At 41.5% G+C, this 21,829-nt stretch overlaps 1 protein-coding gene across 7 annotated transcripts in view; it reads left to right on the top strand.

Annotated features, from left to right (window-relative positions):
- Positions 1 to 226: 226 nt before the first annotated feature.
- LOC144005296 (uncharacterized) overlaps positions 227 to 21,829 on the top strand; it is a 60,951-nt gene continuing 39,348 nt past the window's right edge. For 5 of the 7 annotated variants that reach the window (XR_013279536.1, XR_013279537.1, XM_077503403.1 and 2 more), the window contains exons 1-33: positions 227 to 327; positions 470 to 520; positions 667 to 833; positions 910 to 980; positions 1,117 to 1,279; positions 2,146 to 2,283; positions 2,657 to 2,834; positions 2,951 to 3,087; positions 3,279 to 3,382; positions 3,627 to 3,792; positions 5,312 to 5,497; positions 5,593 to 5,745; positions 5,956 to 6,100; positions 6,604 to 6,762; positions 9,036 to 9,154; positions 9,253 to 9,468; positions 9,689 to 9,847; positions 9,927 to 10,111; positions 10,563 to 10,745; positions 10,890 to 10,981; positions 11,953 to 12,122; positions 12,312 to 12,465; positions 12,538 to 12,614; positions 13,667 to 13,847; positions 18,556 to 18,711; positions 19,095 to 19,228; positions 19,718 to 19,876; positions 20,165 to 20,348; positions 20,439 to 20,650; positions 20,931 to 21,119; positions 21,202 to 21,344; positions 21,416 to 21,575; positions 21,672 to 21,785. Coding sequence is in view for 5 of the 7 variants with exons in the window: in XM_077503403.1 (XP_077359529.1) it covers positions 273 to 327; positions 470 to 520; positions 667 to 833; positions 910 to 980; positions 1,117 to 1,279; positions 2,146 to 2,283; positions 2,657 to 2,834; positions 2,951 to 3,087; positions 3,279 to 3,382; positions 3,627 to 3,792; positions 5,312 to 5,497; positions 5,593 to 5,745; positions 5,956 to 6,100; positions 6,604 to 6,762; positions 9,036 to 9,154; positions 9,253 to 9,468; positions 9,689 to 9,847; positions 9,927 to 10,111; positions 10,563 to 10,745; positions 10,890 to 10,981; positions 11,953 to 12,122; positions 12,312 to 12,465; positions 12,538 to 12,614; positions 13,667 to 13,847; positions 18,556 to 18,711; positions 19,095 to 19,228; positions 19,718 to 19,876; positions 20,165 to 20,348; positions 20,439 to 20,650; positions 20,931 to 21,119; positions 21,202 to 21,344; positions 21,416 to 21,575; positions 21,672 to 21,785 (4,860 nt within the window). In the remaining 2 variants the exon portion in view is untranslated. Of the gene's footprint in view, positions 328 to 469; positions 521 to 666; positions 834 to 909; positions 981 to 1,116; positions 1,280 to 2,145; positions 2,284 to 2,656; positions 2,835 to 2,950; positions 3,088 to 3,278; positions 3,383 to 3,626; positions 3,793 to 5,311; positions 5,498 to 5,592; positions 5,746 to 5,955; positions 6,101 to 6,603; positions 6,763 to 9,035; positions 9,155 to 9,252; positions 9,469 to 9,688; positions 9,848 to 9,926; positions 10,112 to 10,562; positions 10,746 to 10,889; positions 10,982 to 11,952; positions 12,123 to 12,311; positions 12,466 to 12,537; positions 12,615 to 13,666; positions 13,848 to 18,555; positions 18,712 to 19,094; positions 19,229 to 19,717; positions 19,877 to 20,164; positions 20,349 to 20,438; positions 20,651 to 20,930; positions 21,120 to 21,201; positions 21,345 to 21,415; positions 21,576 to 21,671; positions 21,786 to 21,829 lie in introns of those variants that run through there. The other 2 variants (XM_077503411.1, XM_077503427.1) reach the window with 2 other exon arrangements.

The raw sequence follows: 21,829 nt of genomic DNA, 5'->3' as shown, positions 1-21,829 counted from the left end.
TTTGCTCTCACGTGTAAACTTTGCTCTCTGACAAAAAGTGCCATATGTTCAGCCACTTTTAGGTGCCAGTGTTGTGTGAAGTGATTGGTCGAGTGTGTTTGTAGCTTCAGCTTGGAAGGTATTTCCTGATAGGTTGCTGTGAGCAGTGTGGATCACCGTGGAGACCCTCGTACAAATGTGGTCTTTCAGTAGTTGGGAACAGTGCTTCATTTTCATCTCACTTTCATGTGCAGCCTCTAAGGCAGAAGGACCTGCCTTTAGTTGGGGCTGCAATGGCTATGCCCTGGTTTTACTGTCTGCCTCTTGCATTTTTTTGTCTCCTCTGTGGTGAGTTTCATTATTTGTAGATTGTGCATGCATGTTGGTGGAGAGGAAATGTGAGTATTGAGTGTGGAAGCAGACCATGCTTTCTTTTAATGAAGTTTCTGATTTTTATTAACATGTGAGATTGGCTTGTCTTTCTTTGCAGGAGCTGATTGCCTCCAGTCAAACTATGATCTCTGTAATTCGAGTTGTTCAGGTGAGAAAACTTTGTGGAGGTTTGTTTATATTGATTGATCATTTTGCTGGAAAAAGACGCATCTGAATTAATAGTCATTTCTTTGTACAAGAACTAAACATTTCCCTTCAAAACTCATCAATAATATTATTCCTGCATGTCCTTAGCATTTCCTACCTCTGACGTGTCCTATCAGAAGGGGGTGAGGTATACTTACAGGTATAAAACAGCAATCACCACATCCCTACGTGAATCGAATGCCGGCAGAAACGGACTGGTACTAGACTGTGTGGTTGATATTGATGTCATCTCTGAGTGTCATCTAATGATGCAGGTTAGATTCTGTCAGTTTCTGGATAAAGAAAACTCTGCAATTGTTGTTTACTTATAATGTTGGAATTGTGCCATAGATAAGAAATCCACAAATAAAGTGGCTTTCCCCTCAGAAGGAGCACTCTGTCCCTCGGTTAAAAAGTTTAAGGTAATGCAAAATATATAGTACATTATACTTTCATCAGTTTATGTGTTTAATGGCTGATGTTGTCCTTTATTTGTGCTCACAACAAGTCTAGTTTTTTTGGGTGCCGGCAAGCTCATCTGGTGCTTTTGTTTCCCAGGGAGTCGCTGGAGAGAACATCCCTTAAGTTCTCCCTCCAGGGGGGAAAGGTCTTTACCCTGTGTATCCAGGAGGGGGAGCAGGTGTGGACGTTGAACATTAAAAGGGCATTTCTGAGCATGCTCCAGACCTCTCACACAGAATCCAAACATTCAGAAACAGAGGTGAGATCTGGTCCTGTTTAATGTTCGTGCTGCGGTTGACACTGTTTGCCGACCTAAGTAAGTTTAGTTGGTTTTGTTAAACCCTCACGGACTTGTTTACATAATTTAAAATAAGCCGAAATAACTTAAAAGGTTCAAGGAATATTGTTTTCACTGCTTATTTAATTTACTTTAAAAAAGTAATAGGAGTAATAGTAGTATTGATACTTGAGTGAATCTATTACTACACTAATTCATAAAAGAATTGTAATGAGCTTATTTAAATAAAATTCAATAATTGAGTAAAAATTCAATTATTGTTTGAATAGTCATAACTCAAATAAATTCAATGAATGAGTAAAAATATATTTAATATTTGGATAATCATAATCCAAATAAATTCAACAAATGAATAAAAAAAATCACTTAACATTTGGATAATCATAATACAAATTGATTCAATTAATGAATACAAATTCACTTAACATTTGGATAATCATAATCCAAATTGATTCAATTAATGAATACAAATTCACTTAACATTTGGATAATCATAATCCAAATAAATTCAATAAATAAGTAAAAATGTACTTCATATTTAAAAAATCATTCCAAATAGATTCAATAAATGAGTACAAATTCACTCATTGTTTGGTTAACCATAATCCAAATAAATTCAATAAACGAATAAAAATGCACTTAATGTTTTGGATAATCATAATCCAAATAAATTCGATAAATTAAATAAATTGGGGGGGCGCGATCATCCATGTATTCATAGCATGCCTATTGTAACTCCTCATTAGATTAAGTTTATATCCCTAATAAGGTGTTAACTGAGTGTATACTCATATATATCTAACTTTGGTAAAACTCTTCCTCTTTAGACTGATGTGCACGGGACATGTGCCAGCTTGTATGAAAGGCGAGGGCGATTACTATTGAAAACCAGGTTTCTGAACCAGTGTCAACAATCGAGACTGGCACATTTCTGGACTCATTCCGTTGGTCTATCAGGAGACACTGTGAGTTAATTCCCATTGTCATCTTTTGGTTAAAAAACCCCAAAACAAAACAAAAACCAAAACAAATACTGTGTTTATGTTTCAATAAATCCATGCTTTTCCTGCATATAAAATTTGAAGGTGGCCAGGTCTGGCATCATAAAAGGTATAGTTCAAGCCCATATTTTGAGTTTTGGCCTTGAATGTGGGCCAGATGATCAAGCAGCACGTCTACAAAGACATTGTATGACCTTTTCTTTATTCAGTGCTCGCAGTGCCCTGAGAAAGTGACAGTTTCTGACTGTGCTGGAGCAACCTCATAGGCAAGAAATAACACATATTTGAATAATCCTAAAAGATGACAAAACCCCATTCCCATTTTCCTAATCAACAGTCAGTGCAATCAGAGCTGCGGTGTATCCAGGACTATGGCTCTGCAGTGATGGAAGAGGTCAACTGTACCGAAACTGTATCCATAGCAACGTGGTCCAAGACTGTGGGGCAGGTGAAGACGCAAACTGAGTCGACTCTGCGGTTGCTCAGGGCCCAGCCAGGCACTGTTTCAGGAGCAGGTAAGTGATGGAAATTGGGCCCTAATAGATGCAATTCACTTCGTGCACCACATGGAATGGAAATGACTCAACCCCACCAACCCAATGTGATGTAACGCACGTTACAACTCTGCTAGATTCTTCAGGTTTGGGGACACAAACTGACCTGCAGTTTGAGGACGAAGGAGTTGCAAGGCCTGGAAATGTTCTCACTCCTCACCAAGTCAGCCAAACTATCGGGATGTTGTGTAGCGTCACATCACGCCCACAAGAGGTAAGTTTGAAATGCAACAGATTTCAGCGTAACCTGACAATACTACTCACAAAACGTTTCATGGTACCAGGCTTTCAGGTTAAAATTCAAAGATGAAATTCCCCAACTTGTTTTTATTGCCATAAAGCTGGCCATACAACATAACAAACTTATACATGATTTTTTAGTAAAATTTTTATATGCACTCCTAGGTGTCACATTGGTTTCTTCAGTTGGCTTTTCAGCTTAGAGAGCTGAGTCTACCGCAACTCAAGACACTTTGGCAGGAAGCGTCTTTCAAGTGCCGCAATGACTGGTCAGTGTGGTCAGCGTTCTCTTTGCATAACTTGATTATATCATAATATATCTTGGTTCTATCTACATACTTGCTTAAATGAGTCATTGTATAGTAACCAATCAGAAATTGATTTCAATTGAACCAATATGATGTATTCCTAAATTATCTTCTCGTGTTTACTCAAATTGTCCTTATTGAAGTGAACGCCACATTTCACAACCATAGCAAATGTTTATCAACTGGCCATTCACTCTTGGGACAGGCAGCCCTTGTTGGATGCATTACCTGCTTGTGGCTCAGAAAACTGCATCATACTACTGACTGACCTAATGAAGGAGAAAGAACTGGAGGACGAACAGGCTCATTCTTTCCTCACCACCATCGCCCTCATCCCTAACCCTTCACCACAGATCATACACTCCATCAATGTAGGAACATCTGCATTGCATGAACCGTGAATTGCGGGTTTTGGGTTTTCACCTATGAGATAAACTATATGTGTAAAGTAATGTGATACCTGTATAATGCACCTTCTGAGAATGTAACTATCCCACGTAGCAGCGAGAACAGCTCACAGAAAATAGCTATGTCTGTAGGAGTATTTGTCCATTTTTTTCAGATAAATTTTTCAGAATCTCTGTTGCAGATCATTCAATGTCTTTTTCATGGGACTGGTTCAGAGTTTTCATCCATGTATGCATCTTGTTTTGTATACAGGGGCACATTCATGGGTCATTCCAGAATTGGATGACAATTTAGGCACCAACATTTGTGAAAAAATAAATAAATAAATAAATAAATAAATAAATAAATAAATAAATTAATTAATAATAATAATAATAATAATAATAATAATAATAATAATAATAATAATAATAATAATAATAATAATAATAATAAACAACTGACCAGTATTTTCCTTTTCTTTTTTTCTTTTTTTTTGTTATGCGTTCAAGAAAAGGAGGCATCATATAATGAATGGTATACTTTTATGAAGTGTTGGCACAACACTGTTACTTAGGCACTGAAAACACATATTTTTCAGAAATATTGATGAAAAGAATCAATGATAACTAAAGACAGTTCAATTGTTTGAAAATAATTTCATTTTAGTATTGTCGTAATTAGTTCCAGGGTTGCAAATCAATGCAAATTTTAGAGATTTTACTCAAGAATAAATAGTAACTATTAGATGCTTTGCTAACTAGGCAAAAAATGAGCAGCGATGAAATAACTATTCTATACTATACATATATATATATATATATATATATATATATATATATATATATATATATATATATATATATATATATATATATATATATATATATAATATATAATTTAATTATGTCTTTTTCCGATTATTTGAGCAACAGGGTTGCATTGATTTGAGTGACACACTCCATTACGGCTTAAAACATTGAATAAAATAAAAATACATTAAAAAATAAAATTAAAAATAGAAGAGACATTAGGCGTACATACGGTCTGAGCAATTAGCTTGATTATGTCATTTCAGCTCAGCATCGTAGTCCTAGCTCAGTATTTTTTTTTTTTCACTTACTCTTGTTGGCCAGAAAGCTTTGAGCAGCAGTCTTGCTTGCATCTTGAGAGACACAACTTCAGAATGTAATTACAACTTCTAAAAAAGTTCTCAAATTCTGTGATGACCATCACACAGAAATAGAAAAGGGGCAACTCCAAACGAATCTCGCATAGTTGATGGAAATCAATTTTCTTGTATACCTTGTTAAAATAAGTCACCATAGAGGGGTTTATCCCCATCCCTGATTGATTAATTGATTAAGAGGTGTCTCTCAATGACTTTGTCCATATAGTTTATATCATTTAAGGTGGAAAAGTGCTATATAAATGAAGTACCATTTACCATGGCTGGTTTTGAGGGATGAAAGAAGCATTTCAACTCTTTGCTGTTTGTGAAAGACTTTAGTTGAAGTCCAAGAGGTGCGGGACAAGGCTCTGCTAGTTGGTTCCTCCTTGATCCATCAACTATGTCAGCGGTCCGCTACTCCCTGCATTCACCTACCACAGGTACAAGCCTTCATACAAACACTAGAAGTATCCTTGAAGGAATGCTGTGAGCCACAAGGTGCTACCAAAGTAAAAGAGGTACAATAAAATACAATATTCACATTTGTATTAAATACAACTAAATGTACAGTACATGTTCTACAAATTCTAAAGAATCCCATTTTATCCAACAGTTTATTTATGCAATGAAATCTGTGGGAAACATGGGCCTTGCTGCTTCAACCTTCATCCCTCTGTTAAATCACTGTGGACTCAACCACTCTGCAAATTTGGAGCTGAGATTAGCCGCCGTAAAAGCCTTCAGGCGTTTTGATTGCTCAACTAATGTGAGTAAATATGACAGCATATTTCAAAAGTGAAATTATTCCCCATTCGCCGATATTTCCTGTAAACGACATCTACGCACGTATGCAAGAGTGAATTTCAGAAAGCCCTAAGTGTCTAAAATCCATGCTTCATGACAGGTCGAGGTGAAGAGGTGAGGGGGTTAGCAGGAATCCGATATGAGTGACTGACAGAAATTTCCCTTTTTTCAGAGGACTTTGCTGTTGCAGCTGTACCGCTCCTCCCTGGAGGATCCGGAGGTCAGAATTGCAGCATACCAAGAGCTCATGCGCTGCCCGGATCAGGATATGTTTGAAGCGGTGAAGGTGATCTTGAGAAATGAAAACTCCAGCCAAGGTCGGTAAATGATGACTTGATCGAGCAAGACCATATCATTTATATATGTACTAAGACTGTCAATCACCTAATTTTTCAAACAAGAGGTATTCAAGCTGATTGTCACTTACAGTTGATGTTTACTGTAAAACCGACACCAAAAACAAACACTAAAATGGTCAAACAAACCATGTAATTTCGTCCAACAAAAGTCTGCTAGTTTAATGCTAACAATGTGAAATCTCACAGCTAGGCTAGTAGAAATGATCATAAATGTTATTGTAATTATAAAACTTCAAAGGACTACTTTCAGATAATACCTACATACAAACATAGCATATACTGTAACAATAATCACACAAAATTTTACTTGTCTCTATACTGTTAAAAGCCCCAACTAGCAATCACTTAAAAATCCGAGGTTCACTTTATCGTGAATTTAATTCTTGTTTATCCACTTTGTTAGAAAATAAGCATGACATTGAATGTTTCTATTTTTGCATTGATTTTGTGTTTCCATGTAGTGGGCTCATTTGTGTGGACTCACTTAACCAATATCCTGAGAAGCGAAGACCCAATGAAGCAGACCCTCATAGATTCTCTGCCCGACGACATAATCAGCAGAAACTTTGAAGCAGATTTTTTTAAATACTCTTCCTATTCAGACTACACAGCCACAAATGGTAAGACTTGATAATTTTGCAAATGTTTATTAAAAAGACCTTAACGTGGGAGTGGGTGGGGTTAGGAGGTGCAAGGGTTATAAACCTTTGCTCTCCAGGGCCAAATTTGATTTTTAAAACTGACTCATGGCCTGGGTCATTTGTAGAAAAGGTACCGGTATATATACAGTGTTCCCTCGTTTTCCGCTGGGGTTAGGTTCCAAAAAATACCCGCAATAAATGAAATCCGCGAAGTAGTTAGCTTTATGTTTTACAACTCTTATAAATGTTTTAAGGCTCTAAAATCCCCGACCGCACAATTTAGACACTTTTCTCATTGAGGCATTTACATGTTCTCACATTTCTCTCTTGTTCAAACATTGACAATGTTCAAACCTTCATAAATTTTATAAAATGGGTATATTACTGTTAGCACGTCGCCTCCCAGTTCTGAGGACTCCGGTTCGAGTCCAGGCTTCGGCCATTCCTGGGTGGAGTTTGCATGTTCTCCCCGTGCCTGCGTGGGTCTTCTCCGGTCTCCTCCCACATTCCAAAGACATGCATGGCAGGTTAATTGGGCGCTCCGAATTGTCCCGAGGTGTGCTTGTGAGTGTGGATGGTTGTTCGTTTCTGTGTGCCCTGCGATTGGCTGGCAACCAGTCCAGGGTGTACCCCGCCTACTGCCCAGAGCCAGCTGAGATAGGCGCCAGCATCCCCCGCGACCCTTGTGATGAATAAGCGGTCAAGAAAATGGATGGATGGATGGTATATTACTGTAAAAAAATATGCAAAATTTCACTTAAAAAAAAATCCGCGATACAGCGAGACCGCGAAAAGTTAACCGCGTTATAGTGAGGGAAGACTGTATATAAAAAAAAAGAAGCAAGGATTCAAAATGTGCCAAGGAAATCGGTAAGCAATTGTTTTAAATAATACATGTATAAATTATATGAATATTCATGTTATAATGTATGTTTTTTTAAGTTATTTTTATTTTTATACAATACCATTTTCTAAAAATGTAACTGGTCGTACTCATTTCTAATTTAATTATGTATGATTATTTAGTACAATACAAAGGGGCATATTCACTAAGAATACGCTGCGTCCGGTAATAGCGCGAAATATTGCACCACAACTGCACCCGCAGTCTGCGCCCAGTTACCCACTTATTCACTAAGGATATTGCTCTAATCATATACCGGCGCAAACACGCCCACAAAACTGACAACTTTGAGCAAATTTGCACCTGATTTACCACACATGGCAATGGATTTGCGCCAACAACATGGTTGTTATAGTAACAGTTGCGAAAAAGATGACATTCTCAGAAAGCGAGGTTGGACCGAGAGTAAGTTTATAGCGCCATTAAGCTGTACAGAGCAGAGAGGACGACAACGACGTCATTCATTCATAAAGTACAAATTATTGGTGCAATCGTTTTTTAAAAATATATTTTCAGAGATTGGCGTGGGCGTACAGTATGCATCTGGCACGGAAAAATTATCGTAACATGCCTCCCCGCCATTGCCGATCAGCCCGGGTTACGTTATGTGTCCTAAAACAAACAGATATTTCCCCCTCCCTCTATTTTCTCTCTCTCTCTCTCTCTCTCTCTCTCTCTCTCTCTCTCTCTCTCTCTCTCTCTCTCTCTCTCTCTCGCTCTCTCTCGCTCTCTCTCGCTCTCTCTCTCTCTCTGCGTGATCTGCCGTGGATGTTGTGCTGCAAATGACACTGCCGTCATTATCCCGCGATCAAGGTTGCAGCAGGTTAATACATTCTTTCCAAAAACGTTATTTGCATCACGCAAACGTGGTGTGGCTATTTGCGCTGGCGTTAGTGAATTAGACGCTGCATATCAATGAGTCTCATTTGCATTGGGGTGGGCATATTTTGCGGTCAGGTCAATAAATTACTTATTTATTTTGTTGTACTGTATATTTTAGATTTCAATAATAAAAGGAAAAATTAGTCATTATTGTTTTCAACAATTATGTATAGGCCTACGTAACATTTTCTTTAGTACAATAAAAAGTTATTATACAGTATGTATATTAACTTTTTAAAATTTATCATATTTACAATAAATATATTACCCACTAGCAAACAAAAAGCTAATTACCGGTAATTAATACATTGTATGTGAAAAAAAAGCTAAATTATGGCAACAAATATAGGACTCTTGATTAAGGTATTTAGAAAGATCCTCTATTTCCTTCTTCTCATATTTCATTATAGCTCCTGCAAGAATCATATATTCTTCATAAGTTTCTGTCTTTGTTTGAATGTTTCAGGCCTGGGAATCACTAATGTGGAAACAACTGTCATTTTCTCTCCCAAATCATTTCTTCCGAAGTCTGTCTCCATTAACCTGACAGTATATTTCCATAGTCGAGCCAGTAACCTTCTAGAAGTGAGTACCATATTTTAATCCCCACTCTTAGTATAAGATACAACTACTGTGTACATTTGTTTGCAGTATTTACACCCCCAATTTATTTTATATTCTAGGTGGATTTTAACATTGAGAATGCTGAAGCCCTTCTGAAGAGAATTATGGGTCATTTGAGTCGCTCCACCAGTGGAGAACCAACTTCTTCAGCTCAAGAGCATTCAGTGTCCAAAGAGGCGAGGAGGACAAGAGGAAAAATAAATGAAGACCATCTAGGCGGGAAAGACGTGTGTTTATCCAGCACCGACAGTTACCTGAAGCAGGCCAGGGCATTGGTGAGGTCACAGCAAAGGGTGGCAGACAATGACAATGCTGGTGTCTTATCTTAAACGTGTACATTACAGTGTGTACTCAGAAATGTACAGTCAGGACAGAAGAAATGACACTTGTTATTTTCTTGTGTACCAGATTTGATGTAGGCATCCCCAATGTTGTGGACCGAGAGTGTACATTAAATATAGTGTGTGTACAACTTGCATTTGTTTTGTGTGTTAGTTATCCACCAGGAAGAAAATGGAAGTGGAGGGCCTGAAATGTTGGGTTGGTGTGAAAGTATTTGGTAATGAACTCAGCGTGTTTACATGTGCCGATCTCTCTGCTCAAATCGACCAAATGTCACTTAGCGCGGCAGGACTGGCTGTCAAACTGCTCAAGGTGACCTGCTGGTCTCTCTCGATTATCATCATATTTGTTGGGTTTTCAAATGATCTCTTACATCATCTTTGCTTTCCAGGGTCATGAGGTTCAGCTGAACCACAGGGCAGTGCTCTTGACAGAAGAGTTGGTTCTGCCGTCTTTGTCTGGCTTACCTGTGAAAATAGCCACCAATATGACTTCCTTTCTTTCACTGCGGCTCAAAGGAAACATCAACTACAGGGATAAGTCTCATTTCTCGCTCGCTGGTTATATTAAACCCAAGTAAGTCAATATCTATGGAAGGCTATTTTAAAGTTTTCAGTCGCCATGTCATCCATCTTAAGCCCCATGTACTAGTATGATCTTTGACCTTTCTAGTAAGGCAATCCAGTGCACGAGTAGAATTACTAGGGCACACTAGTAGACTGTACCAGTCATGTTTTTTCCCCACAACTACTATACAATTAAATCTTCCTTTAAATGACTGTGCTGCATTAGTATCACTACAAGGCCACACTACTAGAACTACACTAGTAGCCTCCTACGACCCTACAAGTAGTAGTGCGCAAATGCCTACTATAGTTCACAGTTTTGCCTCACTAGTAACATGTAATTGTCCTGCTAGTATTGCAAAGTTGTCCTACCATAGTGCTTGAACGACTCTCCACAGACACCGGCCAACTTAATTTGATTGTCAGTGTCAAGCTGTGTTGAGTTATGTGTCTTTCCCCAGTGCTTTTGTAGGCCTGTCAGCCAGGATGGGGGTTGATGGCACCCTGGGTCATGCTGCAGTGGACTGGATTTCTGAACTTGTTAGCTCCACTAGTCTGGATGGGAGTGTCCACATGCAGGAGGGACAAGATCTGAGAGTCACACTTAACACGCCAGAGGATGCCATGGACATCATGTCGCTTAGGTGAGTGCATATTTTCACAAAAAACAAAACAACAACAACAACAACAACAACAACAAAACACTGCAAATTCTCTCTCAAGAAACGATAACAAGGCAAGGGTGTTTTGTCGATTATGTTTCAACCACACTTGCATTTCTTAACCAGCTCACAACTATTTCAACTCAGTGGCGATCACAAAGAGGAGATTAAAGGTCCAAAGAGTCGTATCCAGCAGACTGCCTGCACACCAAAAAACTGTAAGTCATTCACATGTACACTACAGACACCAGTGATGTAAACTATCAGCTATGCCCACATTTATCTCATTTTTCCCAATTATATAAGCAACCCTGACACTATACAGCCATTTAGTCCAGAAACAGCTGATGGCAGAGTTTTATCTAATTACAAATTGCTGAGTCTCTGTGCAAAATATCAAATACATGACAAGAAGGGAGCATGCAGCATAATGGAGCATAATTGTTAGCATTTCTATCTCACAGCAGGAATGCTTATGTTGGAATCTCAGTTCACACCTTTTCAGTGTGAAGTTTCATTATTCCCCCTCTGCTCAGTATGGGTTCGCTCTCATTATTCCAACTTCTTCCCACAGATGTATAAAGTTGAGTGAACTCTAAATTGCCCATAGGTGTGACCTGTGAAAGGCAATGATCGTGCAAAATTATCACATCGTAATGTAAATAATCTGAACAATCTATGAAAATAAAAAAGAATAGTGAAGTGTGCTGTCTTTGCATGCAAAATGCATGTAAGCGCTCTACAATGAACTCTCAACAATATCCACAATCACTCCTTATTCTTGCCTACTTCAACTCTTTGTGGCAACCTGCTTCTTCCTTGACAATCATGCTATGTTTTTATGGTTTGATAAAAGTGACCCTGTATTCTATATGTAGAGTCTGAAAAACCAATACAGGGTCGCAGTTTTCTGTCACAGAACACCAGTAGGTGTACACAGGGCTCAATTGCTCAATGCGCGGGTGTGAATCGTCCACTCTCATTTTTTTCTTTTTGCAAAGGTCCATTCTAGTGGGGTCGGCCATATTGTGCGGTTTGTGGCGGGCTATAGACAGCATCAACACCACTCTTTTTTTTGTCCGTCTTGTAATTGGCTAGTGATCAGCTCGGACAGACGCCTCGTAAACAGAATATGCATCCAATGCTGAGTTGCCTCTTCTTCTGATACTTACAGAATATTTCTTCTCAGGGTCAAAGATGGTTGGCTGGCAACTTTGCGCCAATGCCTCCTACCCTCTAACTTCAGGGGGCATCTTGCTGCCGCCCTCAGGTCCGACCCACCTCTCCATTCGGCTGCTGAAACTGGACAGAGGTCTCCATTACTACTTCCTTGAGGCTGCCTACTCAATGGAAGGGCTGGTACTAGAAATCTATCAAATATGACGCTGAATTTTTATTCTTTCTTCTCTGAGACATCTGTGTGAGCGCTCCAAAGACCATAACATCATCTGAATTAAGATGAATTTAGGATGACCAAAGAATATTATATTATTATAATATCTTTATCTGGTCACTATCAAATGCTTAAACTCTACCTTTTGAATTCAGGTAGATAGCTGGTTTCCCAAAGAGGCTTCTATCCACCTGCTTCTGGCTACTCCAAAGTCATCCATCCCCAGGGACATGTCACTTGACCTGGCCTTCAACCCTCACAGATTTTTGCTCAGGGTATTGCATCCTCTAAAAAGTATCCTCGTACAAGGTCAGACTGACAAGCAACATTAACAAGTTTTGGTTTGCGAATACATGAATACATGCTGTTTTGCTTTCTCAGGGCAACTTGAACAACAGAAGAGTACAAAGACAGCAAAACTTGAGCTCATAATTGATGGTCTTCATTATTATGTTATGGTAGGTTTTGTAACATCTTTGGGACTTTCCTGAAAGATTCCCACTATATCTAAATTTTGTCACAACCATTTAGGACGTTTCACCATGATGTCATATGTTCTTCCAAGTGGCAAAAGGTGAAACGTTTCCCCATAGCACATAGTTAAAATCTATCACTTGTAATTTGACCAGAAAGAAGGGTAAATGAATTGCAAGAGTTTAAGACTTCTTTATATGGCTATAGTTTGAATGTGTAAATTGTCAGTTGAAAAGATAGTTTTACGTGAGTTAAACTATTTCAAACAGAGAAGGGACGTTGGCTACAATTTACATTTCAACAAATATAATTTGATTTAAAAAAAATAGAATGGTGGAAATTCAGACATGGCACAATCATTATGGGACTAACTTTTCTGTTTCTAAGATTAAAGCCACATATGGGGCTCTTTTGATGGTAAAATGGTTTAGCAGGCTACCTACCCATTATGGTTTACTGAATTATTCAACAACAATCCAACCAAAAATTGTATATTTTACGTGTGAGAAAATGCCTTCCGCAAAACTGATGACTATTTACAGTATGGTCATCACTCGCCACAGTCTCTTCAGGATTAATTTGGACAGTTATTTATTTTTTACCAAAGAAATAGGAGAAAAAAAAACCTAAACCTTTTTGTGAATACCTGGTGGTGAAAATCCAAACACAACACGTTTTTGTCATCATTTCAGTTCAGGTCAGCTTTAGTCAACTGTTTTTCTATCACCCACAAGTATATGGCGCTTATTGTTTACAAACATTAGACAATGGTCCATACATTCACATGAGATTCAATGCAAATAACTGCCTTTACGAAAGCAGAATGCTCTATTATTAGTGTCAGATACATTTGATTGAGATACTCTTTCCCCATTCTAATTTATCAGGTCAAAATGTGATGAGTCATGTATAATTATCCCTATGAAAGCCACACTTTTTCAAACAGATCTTAGTTTGGATCTTACTCTATATTTGGTGCAGGTGTGTCTAATGTTCTGGTCCGTACGTTTATTTGAATCAATTTTCCCTACTCAAGGTTTCGGTGGACAAACAGACTCTCATCTCAGAGCTTAGGACACACTATCACTTTGAAGCCAAGATGGCTGCCAATAGAAATCCAATCATCCTCTCTGCCAATGTAACCCGTGGAATGGGCAGGAAGATGAGCTTTTCTGCCACCGTGAAGAATGTGTTCCGACTACCTGCGTCACTTTCAGGTATACAACAGATAGGACGTTATTAGGTTAGATAGATCATTCAAGAAGAGGACAGTTTAGACACCATCATTTAAAAAAAATGTGCCATTAAATTATTATTTATTGTTATTTATTATGGATATTTCATCCATAGTGCTGTTTTGCCACAATCCAGTTACAGATATTCAGGCAAAAACATTGCTGAATAATTCTTAATTAAATAATAATAATAATAATAATAATCCATCCATTTACTACCGCTTATCCGAGGTCGGGTCACGGGGGCAGCAGCTTTAGGAGGGAAACCCAGACCTCCCTCTCCCCAGCCACTTCAACCAGCTCCGCCGGCGGGATCCCAAGGCGTTCCCAGGCCAGCCGAGAGACATAGTCTCTCCAGCGTGTCCTGGGTCGACCCCGGGGCCTCCCGCCCCAGGGAGGCGTCCAGGAGGCATCCGAACCAGATGTCCGAGCCACCTCAACTGGCTCCTCTCAACGCGGAGGAGCAGCGGCTCGACTCTGAGTCCCTCCCGGATGACCGAGCTTCTCACCCTATCTCTAAGGGAGAGCCCGGACACCCTGCGGAGGAAACTCATTTTGGCCGCTTGTATACGGGATCTCGTTCTTTCGGTCACGACCCACAGCTCGTGTCCATAGGTGAGGGTCGGAACGTAGATCGACCGGTAAATCGAGAGCTTCGCCTTTTGGCTCAGCTCTTTCTTCACCACGACGGACCGATACAGAGTCTGCATCACTGCAGACGCTGCACCGATCCGCCTGTCGATCTCCCGCTCCATCCTACCCTCACTCGTGAACAAGACCCCAAGATACTTGAACTCCTCCACTTGGGGCAGGATCTCATCCCCGACCCGGAGATGACACGCCACCCTTTTCCGACTGCGGACCATGGTCTCGGATTTGGAGGTGCTGATCTTCATCCCAACCGCTTCACACTCGGCTGCGAACCGCTCCAGTGAGAGTTGGAGATCCCGGCTTGATGAAGCCAACAGCACCACATCATCTGCAAAAAGCAGAGATGCAATACTGAGGCCACCAAACCGGAACCCCTCATCGCCTCGGCTGCGCCTAGAAATTCTGTCCATAAAAATTATGAACAGAATCGGTGACAAAGGGCAACCTTGGCGTAGTCCAACCCTCACTGGAAACGAATCCGACTTACTGCCGGCAATGCGGAACAGACTCTGGCAACGGTCGTACAGGGACTGAACAGCCCGTATCGGTTCGGGAGTACGGGGTACCGGGCCCCGTATCAGGGGGCCCGGTACCCCGTACTCCCGAAGCACCCCCCACAGGACTCCCCGAAGGACACGGTCGAACGCCTTCTCCAAATCCACAAAACACATGTGGACTGGTTGAGCGAACTCCCACGCACCCTCGAGGACCCTGCTGAGGGTGTAGCGCTGGTCCACTGTTCCACGGCCAGGACGAAAACCACACTGCTCCTCCTGAATCCGAGATTCGACTTCCCGACGGACCCTCCTCTCCAGCACCCCTGACTAGACTTTACCAGGGAGGCTGAGGAGTGTGATCCCTCTGTAGTTGGAACACACCCTCCGGTCCCCCTTCTTAAAAAGGGGGACCACCACCCCGGTCTGCCTATCCAGAGGCACTGTCCCCGATGTCCATGCGATGTTGTAGAGGGGTGTCAATCACGACAGCCCCACAACATCCAGAGTCTTGAGGAACTCCGGGCGGATCTCATCCACCCCCGGGGCTCTGTCACCAAGGAGCTTTCCAACCACCTCAGTGACTTCGGCCCCAGAGATAGGAGAGCCCAACTCAGAGTCCCCAGACTCTGCTTCCTCAAAGGAAGACGTGTCGGTGGAATTGAGGAGGTCTTCGAAGTATTCCCCTCACCGATTCACGACGTCCCGATTCGAGGTCAGCAGCACACCATCGCCACTATACACAGTGTTAATGGTGCACTGCTTTCCCCTCCTGAGACGCCGGATGGTGGACCAGAATTTCCTCGAAGCCGTCCGGAAGTCGTTTTCCATGGCCTCACCGAACTCCTCCCATGTCCGAGTTTTTGCCTCAGCAACCGCCGAACCCGCGTTCCGCTTGGCCAGCCGGTACCCGTCAGCTGCCTCCGGAGTCCCACAGGCCAAAAAGGCCCGATAGGACTCTTTCTTCAGCTTGACGGCATCCCTTACCGCTGGTGTCCACCAGCGGGTTCGAGGATTGCCGCCGCGACAGGCACCGACCATCTTACGGTCACAGCTCCGATCGGCCTCCTCAACAATGGAGGTGCGGAACATGGCCCATTCGGACTAAATGTCCCCCGCCTCCCCCGGGACAAGAGAGAAGCTCTGCCGGAGGTCGGCATTGAAACTCTTTCTGACAGGGGATTCCGCCAGACGTTCCCAGCAGACCCTCACAATACGTTTGGGTCTGCCAGGTCGGACCGGCATCTTCCCCCACCAACGGAGCCAACACACCACCAGGTGGTGATCAGTTGACAGCTCTGCCCCTCTCTTCACCCGAGTGTCCAAATCATGCGGCCGCAAATCCGATGACACGACTACAAAGTCGATCATCGAACTGCGGCCTAGGGTGTCCTGGTGCCAAGTGCACATATGGACACCCTTATGTTTGAACATGGTGTTCGTTATGGACAGTCCGTGACGAGCACAGAAGTCCAATAACAGAACACCGCTCGGGTTCCGATCAGGGGGGGCCGTTCCTCCCAATCACGCCCCTCCAGGTCTCACTGTCATTGCCCACGTGAGCGTTGAAGTCACCCAGCAGGACGAGGGAGTCCCCAGGGGGAGCGCTCTCCAGCACACCCTCTAAGGACTACAAAAAGGGTGGGTACTCTGAACTGCTGTTTGGTGCATATGCACAAACAACAGTCAGGACCCGTCCCCACAGCCGAAGGCGGAGGGAGGCTACCCTCTCGTCTACCGGGGTAAACCCCAACGTACAGGCGCCGAGCCGGGGGGCAATAAGCATGCCCACACCTGCTCTGCGCCTCTCACCGTGGACAACTCCAGAGTGGAAGAGAGTCCAACCCCTCTCGAGAGGACTGGTACCAGAGCCCAAGCCGTGTGTGGAGGAAAGTCCGACTATGTCTAGTCGGAACTTCTCCGCCTCACACACCAGCTCGGGCTCCTTCCCTGCCAGAGAGGTGACATTCCATGTCCCAAGAGCCAGCTTCTGTAGCCGGGGGTCGGTCCGCCAAGGTCTCCTCTCTTGGCTGCCACCCAGCCTACACTGCACCCGACCCCTTTGGCCCCTCCCACCGGTGGTGAGCCCGTGGGAAGGGGGACCCACGTTGTCTCTTCGGGCTGTGCCCAGCCGGGCCCCATGGGTGCAGGCCCGGCCACCAGGCGCTCGCCAACAAGCCCCACCTCCAGGCCTGGCTCCAGAGGGGGGCCCCGGTGACCCGCGTCCGGGCAAGGGAAACGTATCTCCAAATATTTTATTCATCATAAGCGGTTTTTGAGCCGTGCTTAGTCTGGCCCCTCACCTAGGACCTGTTTGCCATGGGTGACCCTACCAGGGGCATAAAGCCCCAGACAACATAGCTCCTAGGACCACTGGGATCACTGGGACACTCAAACCCCTCCACCACTGTAAGGTGCCGGCTCACGGAGGGGAATAATAATAATAATAATAATAATAATAATAATAATAATAATAATAATAATAATAATAATATTTTATTTTTTAAATTCTAATTTGATTTAGCTATTACTGTAATTACAGTAACTTCGTTGCAAACTAATGCTAAAATTTTTGTTCAAAAGCACAACTAGCAGGTGTTAGCTGCTATGCTAACTGGCAAAGAACAAAGTTAGCTATAAGATAAAATAAGAAAAAATGTGAGATTGATATCTTTTTTGATATTATGAGAAACATTATTGCATTGGTTTGAGCATTATAATTGAAACAATATGAAAAATATGTTTAGAGCAACTAGATCACATGTGTCAAGATCCGGTCCTCGAGGGCCAGAGCACTGCATGTTTTCTCGGCTTCTCTACTCCAACGCACCTGATCAAGGATCAGGATAATTATCAGGCTCCTGCAGAGCTTGCTGATGAGCTTAAATATGAATCAGCTGTGTTGAAAATGGGAAGCCTCGAAAACCTGTCGGGCTGCGGCCCTCGAGGGATTCAGTTTGACAACACTGAACTTGATTGATCAGGTAATGTCGTGATTCATGTGATTCATCATTCACTTTTTTCTCTTCTACACAGCTTCAGATCGTAACTAACGTACTAGTACTACTATTTAAAGTATAGCAGTGATAAAATGTTTTAAAAATTACAAAAAAGACAAATCATCAAAAATCATACAAAAACAACTGATTTAAAACTTACTGTAGCCTACTTGTTAAATTTGATATGTAAATTTGTCAACAAGAAAGAAGGAGGGACAAGAGCAAAAAAAAAAAAAAAAGTCATTTTCTGGAATGCTCAAGATCGATTTGATATTTTAAATCATGTTTGGAAATCCCTTTCACTACAGTCACAGATACCTTCGGTCTCCTGTAAAAAGCGCATGTTTCAGTATTTTGCACATGCATCATGGATTATTTTAATTTTCTTGGGGACTAAATGTCCTCCAATTATGTAATAATATATTCTATATTTGCATGTTTATTTTTTAATTTTATTTTATTTTATTTTATTTTAATTTTTTTTACGGTTTTGGCATGTTTTGGCTCCTTTCACAATAGACTAAAAATAAAAATGTATGTCCATAGTGGCCCTGGAGCGAAGGAGAGACAGCCACAGCAGACAGTACTCTTTGGAGGCGGAGCTTCTTTTACCCGGTATTGTTGGCAGCAGAATTCTGGGACTGATGGAGCAGAAAGGGGTGCTGTGGAGTTCGGCGCTTCGCCTCAAATATGGGCTGGGCAGTGAGTGTTAGGAAAACATCTTGCAGCATGGTTCTCTCTCTTCAGTATGCATGTGGCATTTTTGTTTGGTGGTGTGCCGTGATGAAATGATGAAAAATAAGTGCCTTGGTTGCGAGACCCCGCGATCCTTGTGAGGAGTAAGCGGTTAAGAAAATGGATGGATGAATGGTTGTTAAACACTGTGGTTTCAGATACTGGGCCTTCCCACATGGTTGTTTATTTAACAGAAACATACTGCTAATGTTTTCATCCCTTAAAGTGTAATAAGTTGTCTCCATCCGTTTTTTTTTTGTTTTTTTTTGTAAAATATATGTAGCGATATTTTTGGCAGTGTATATCAATATTATTATCACAGATTGCCATGTCCTTTGGCCCCTTTGTAGGTGATGCCCGGCACCTACAACAAGAGTGCCAGACATCCCAGAGTGTCAAGAGTGAGAGGCACGCTAACCTCACGTACACAATGAGAGCCGATCACGAGTTCTACTGTTCCAACACGCCTCTTATCAACCACAAAGTAACTATTTTAATAATGTGACAAAATCAGAATTTAAAAAACAAAACATCATTCTCACCTGGATATTAAATGTTGTACTGATCACAACAAATGTGTTTTGCTAGTTCTTAGCTTGCCAATCAAAGGTTGGGGAAAAAAAAGGTTGGACTTTACTGTGGGCCAGCTAGGTGTCTGAATTTGAAATGTGATTGGTAAAAGAAACAGTCCCATTGCTAATATAGTTTAAATTGTATGGCCTGGGGCAGATTAGATTGGCATGGCAACATGTAGAGGCTGAAATCTGATTGGACAATACATGTTTGACACCCTAATTTACGTACTGGAAGCAGTGCAGCTAAGAAAAATGCTATGAAATTGATTAGAATACTGTAAACTGTTATAAATTAATACAAATTAATGGAACAAATATTAGAATCTAGGTTGTAAATGTATGTCTGTCTGCCTCTGATAGTGTTGAGGTCAACCCAACCCAACATTTGTTCTTGCCAGATCCACTTCAGGCACGAAGAAAGCCCCAGCCATGTCAGATCATCTGTGGATATGAGCTATGGTAAACACTGGGACGAGATAAACAACAAACACACACTTCTTCTAAGCCAGTTGTTTAAAAACCAATCGACACAAAACCACACCAGCTACACATTGGAGGTAACTCAGACCTTTAGATTGATATTATCTGGTTTAAAATTCTGACTCTGTTCTGTTTGTTTTGAAATTAATGACTCAGCATAATTTGTTGTAGATCAGTATTGTTGCACTACTGTACACTTATATATTGTTTAATGACTCTGCACTTTGTACATTCATGGTTAAATCAGTAGTCTATATTTATAGTTTTATTATTATTATTATTATTATTATTATTTTTTTTGCTGTCGTACTACCAGAGACAAATTCCTTTCTAATTCCAATTCTGAGACTGAAATATTCCTTCAGTTCAATTTCCAGGTTCCTGAAAAAGATTTAAACTACCGCACCCAGCTGTTGCACTCTTACCTTCAACATCTTGGGTCTGAGAGCAGTACTCATCTTAAAATCAACTACAACAACTTGACGCCACTTGTGGTTGGTTTACACTGGAAAAGTCCTCCAAGTGACAGCCCACACAAGAAATGGGAAGGTGACCTTCACTGTGATTATATCATCTCAAACTCTTTGAATGTTGTTTGTGTCAACACGAACTGACAGATACAAAATTTGACTTCCACAGGAACAATTAATATGGACAGTCCATGGTTGTTTATTTACACTACCCACAAGCTGAGTCAGCATCATCACCACACACTGCAGCTCAACTCTGAACTTACAGCCAACAAATGGGTGACCGTACGGAATCTCATCCTGGAGGCCTCCTACAGGGTTAGAGGCCGCGGGAAGGAAGCCCGTCTGAAGCTCCACACTCCAGCTGCCACATTCTTACAAGTAATGAGGAATGCTACCTCATTCATTTTATGTCAGGTTTAGTGATTCCTATGTAGTTCTTAAACTGGGGTACCCGAGCCATAGTTTGGGGTAGTTGCACCATCTACAAAGTCTGTAATACAGTATGTACTGATATGAGTCCTGAAACATTATTTTGGACACACTTCGTGGAATGCTGCTTTCAACCCTACAAAGGATTCATTCATAATTCTATCTAAATGGACAAACTACTCTCTGGTCATTCAACTTTATTTACTGTGTGGTGTCCATCACTCGCCAGGTAGGAGGACTGGGTTTCATGGCAAAGAAGAATATGAAAGCCTCCTGTTCTCTAAGCTCACATTGGACTGCTCCCCTGAGAGGCGACATCTCTCTGGAGACCCTGAAATCCAGCCTCACCCTGCAGATGTCTTCCAGTTACGGCAAACAAAACATCACCCTCACAGCTGCCCTGAACACCGTTGACAAGGTGCTTGCAACAAATTGGGACATGCATGTGCTTACCTTAGTTTTAACAAGCATGTATTGTATTTTCAACTCTCCCGTTCAAGCTTTTAAATAAAAGGCAAGCAATTTTGAGGGTAAGCTTGGTGGAGCCCAAAAGTTGTCCCACTGAGTTTGAATTTGAAGGGACAGTGGAAGAACTGAAGAAGGATAAGAAGATGTACAAAAAAACTGCATTGCTCCATCTTAGGTCTGTTCACTACTGTCTTTTGAAAACTTTTGTAGTCGTGATATTGATGTAAATGAATCCATCACGCACAGACAGCCTTTCAAGACATTTCCTCAGAAGCTTCTCCTCAGGGAGACTTTCACCGTGGATCTTCTGAAAGACCTTTACATCCTGGAATCAAGAGCTGGTTTTTATGCCAATAAAGAGATCATTCACACTCTGACCATTGGCTACAAACTGCCAAGGCCGTTTGTAAGTAGAATCAAATCATGAATTTACAAAGGAACAGTGAGGTGTTAATTGCGGCATTCATAAAATGTTTTGTTTCATCCATCTCTTAATATTTAGGTTTGCTCTGCACTGATCCATCCTTTCAACACAGAAAGGTTTCCATCAGACTGTGAGATCTGCGTAACCATGTCCAGCAACCAAGTAAGACCGTTGTTGACACGACGTGAAGAGGTAGGACTCAGACGCAGATGGAAAGTTGGCCAACAAGGCTGCCG

This window comes from Festucalex cinctus, chromosome 1, assembly GCF_051991245.1.
Source record: "Festucalex cinctus isolate MCC-2025b chromosome 1, RoL_Fcin_1.0, whole genome shotgun sequence".
In the NCBI taxonomy this organism is placed as follows: Eukaryota; Metazoa; Chordata; class Actinopteri; order Syngnathiformes; family Syngnathidae; genus Festucalex; species Festucalex cinctus.
The sequence above is the reverse complement of the archived record's forward strand: the minus strand, read 5'-3'. Positions and strand labels throughout refer to the sequence as shown.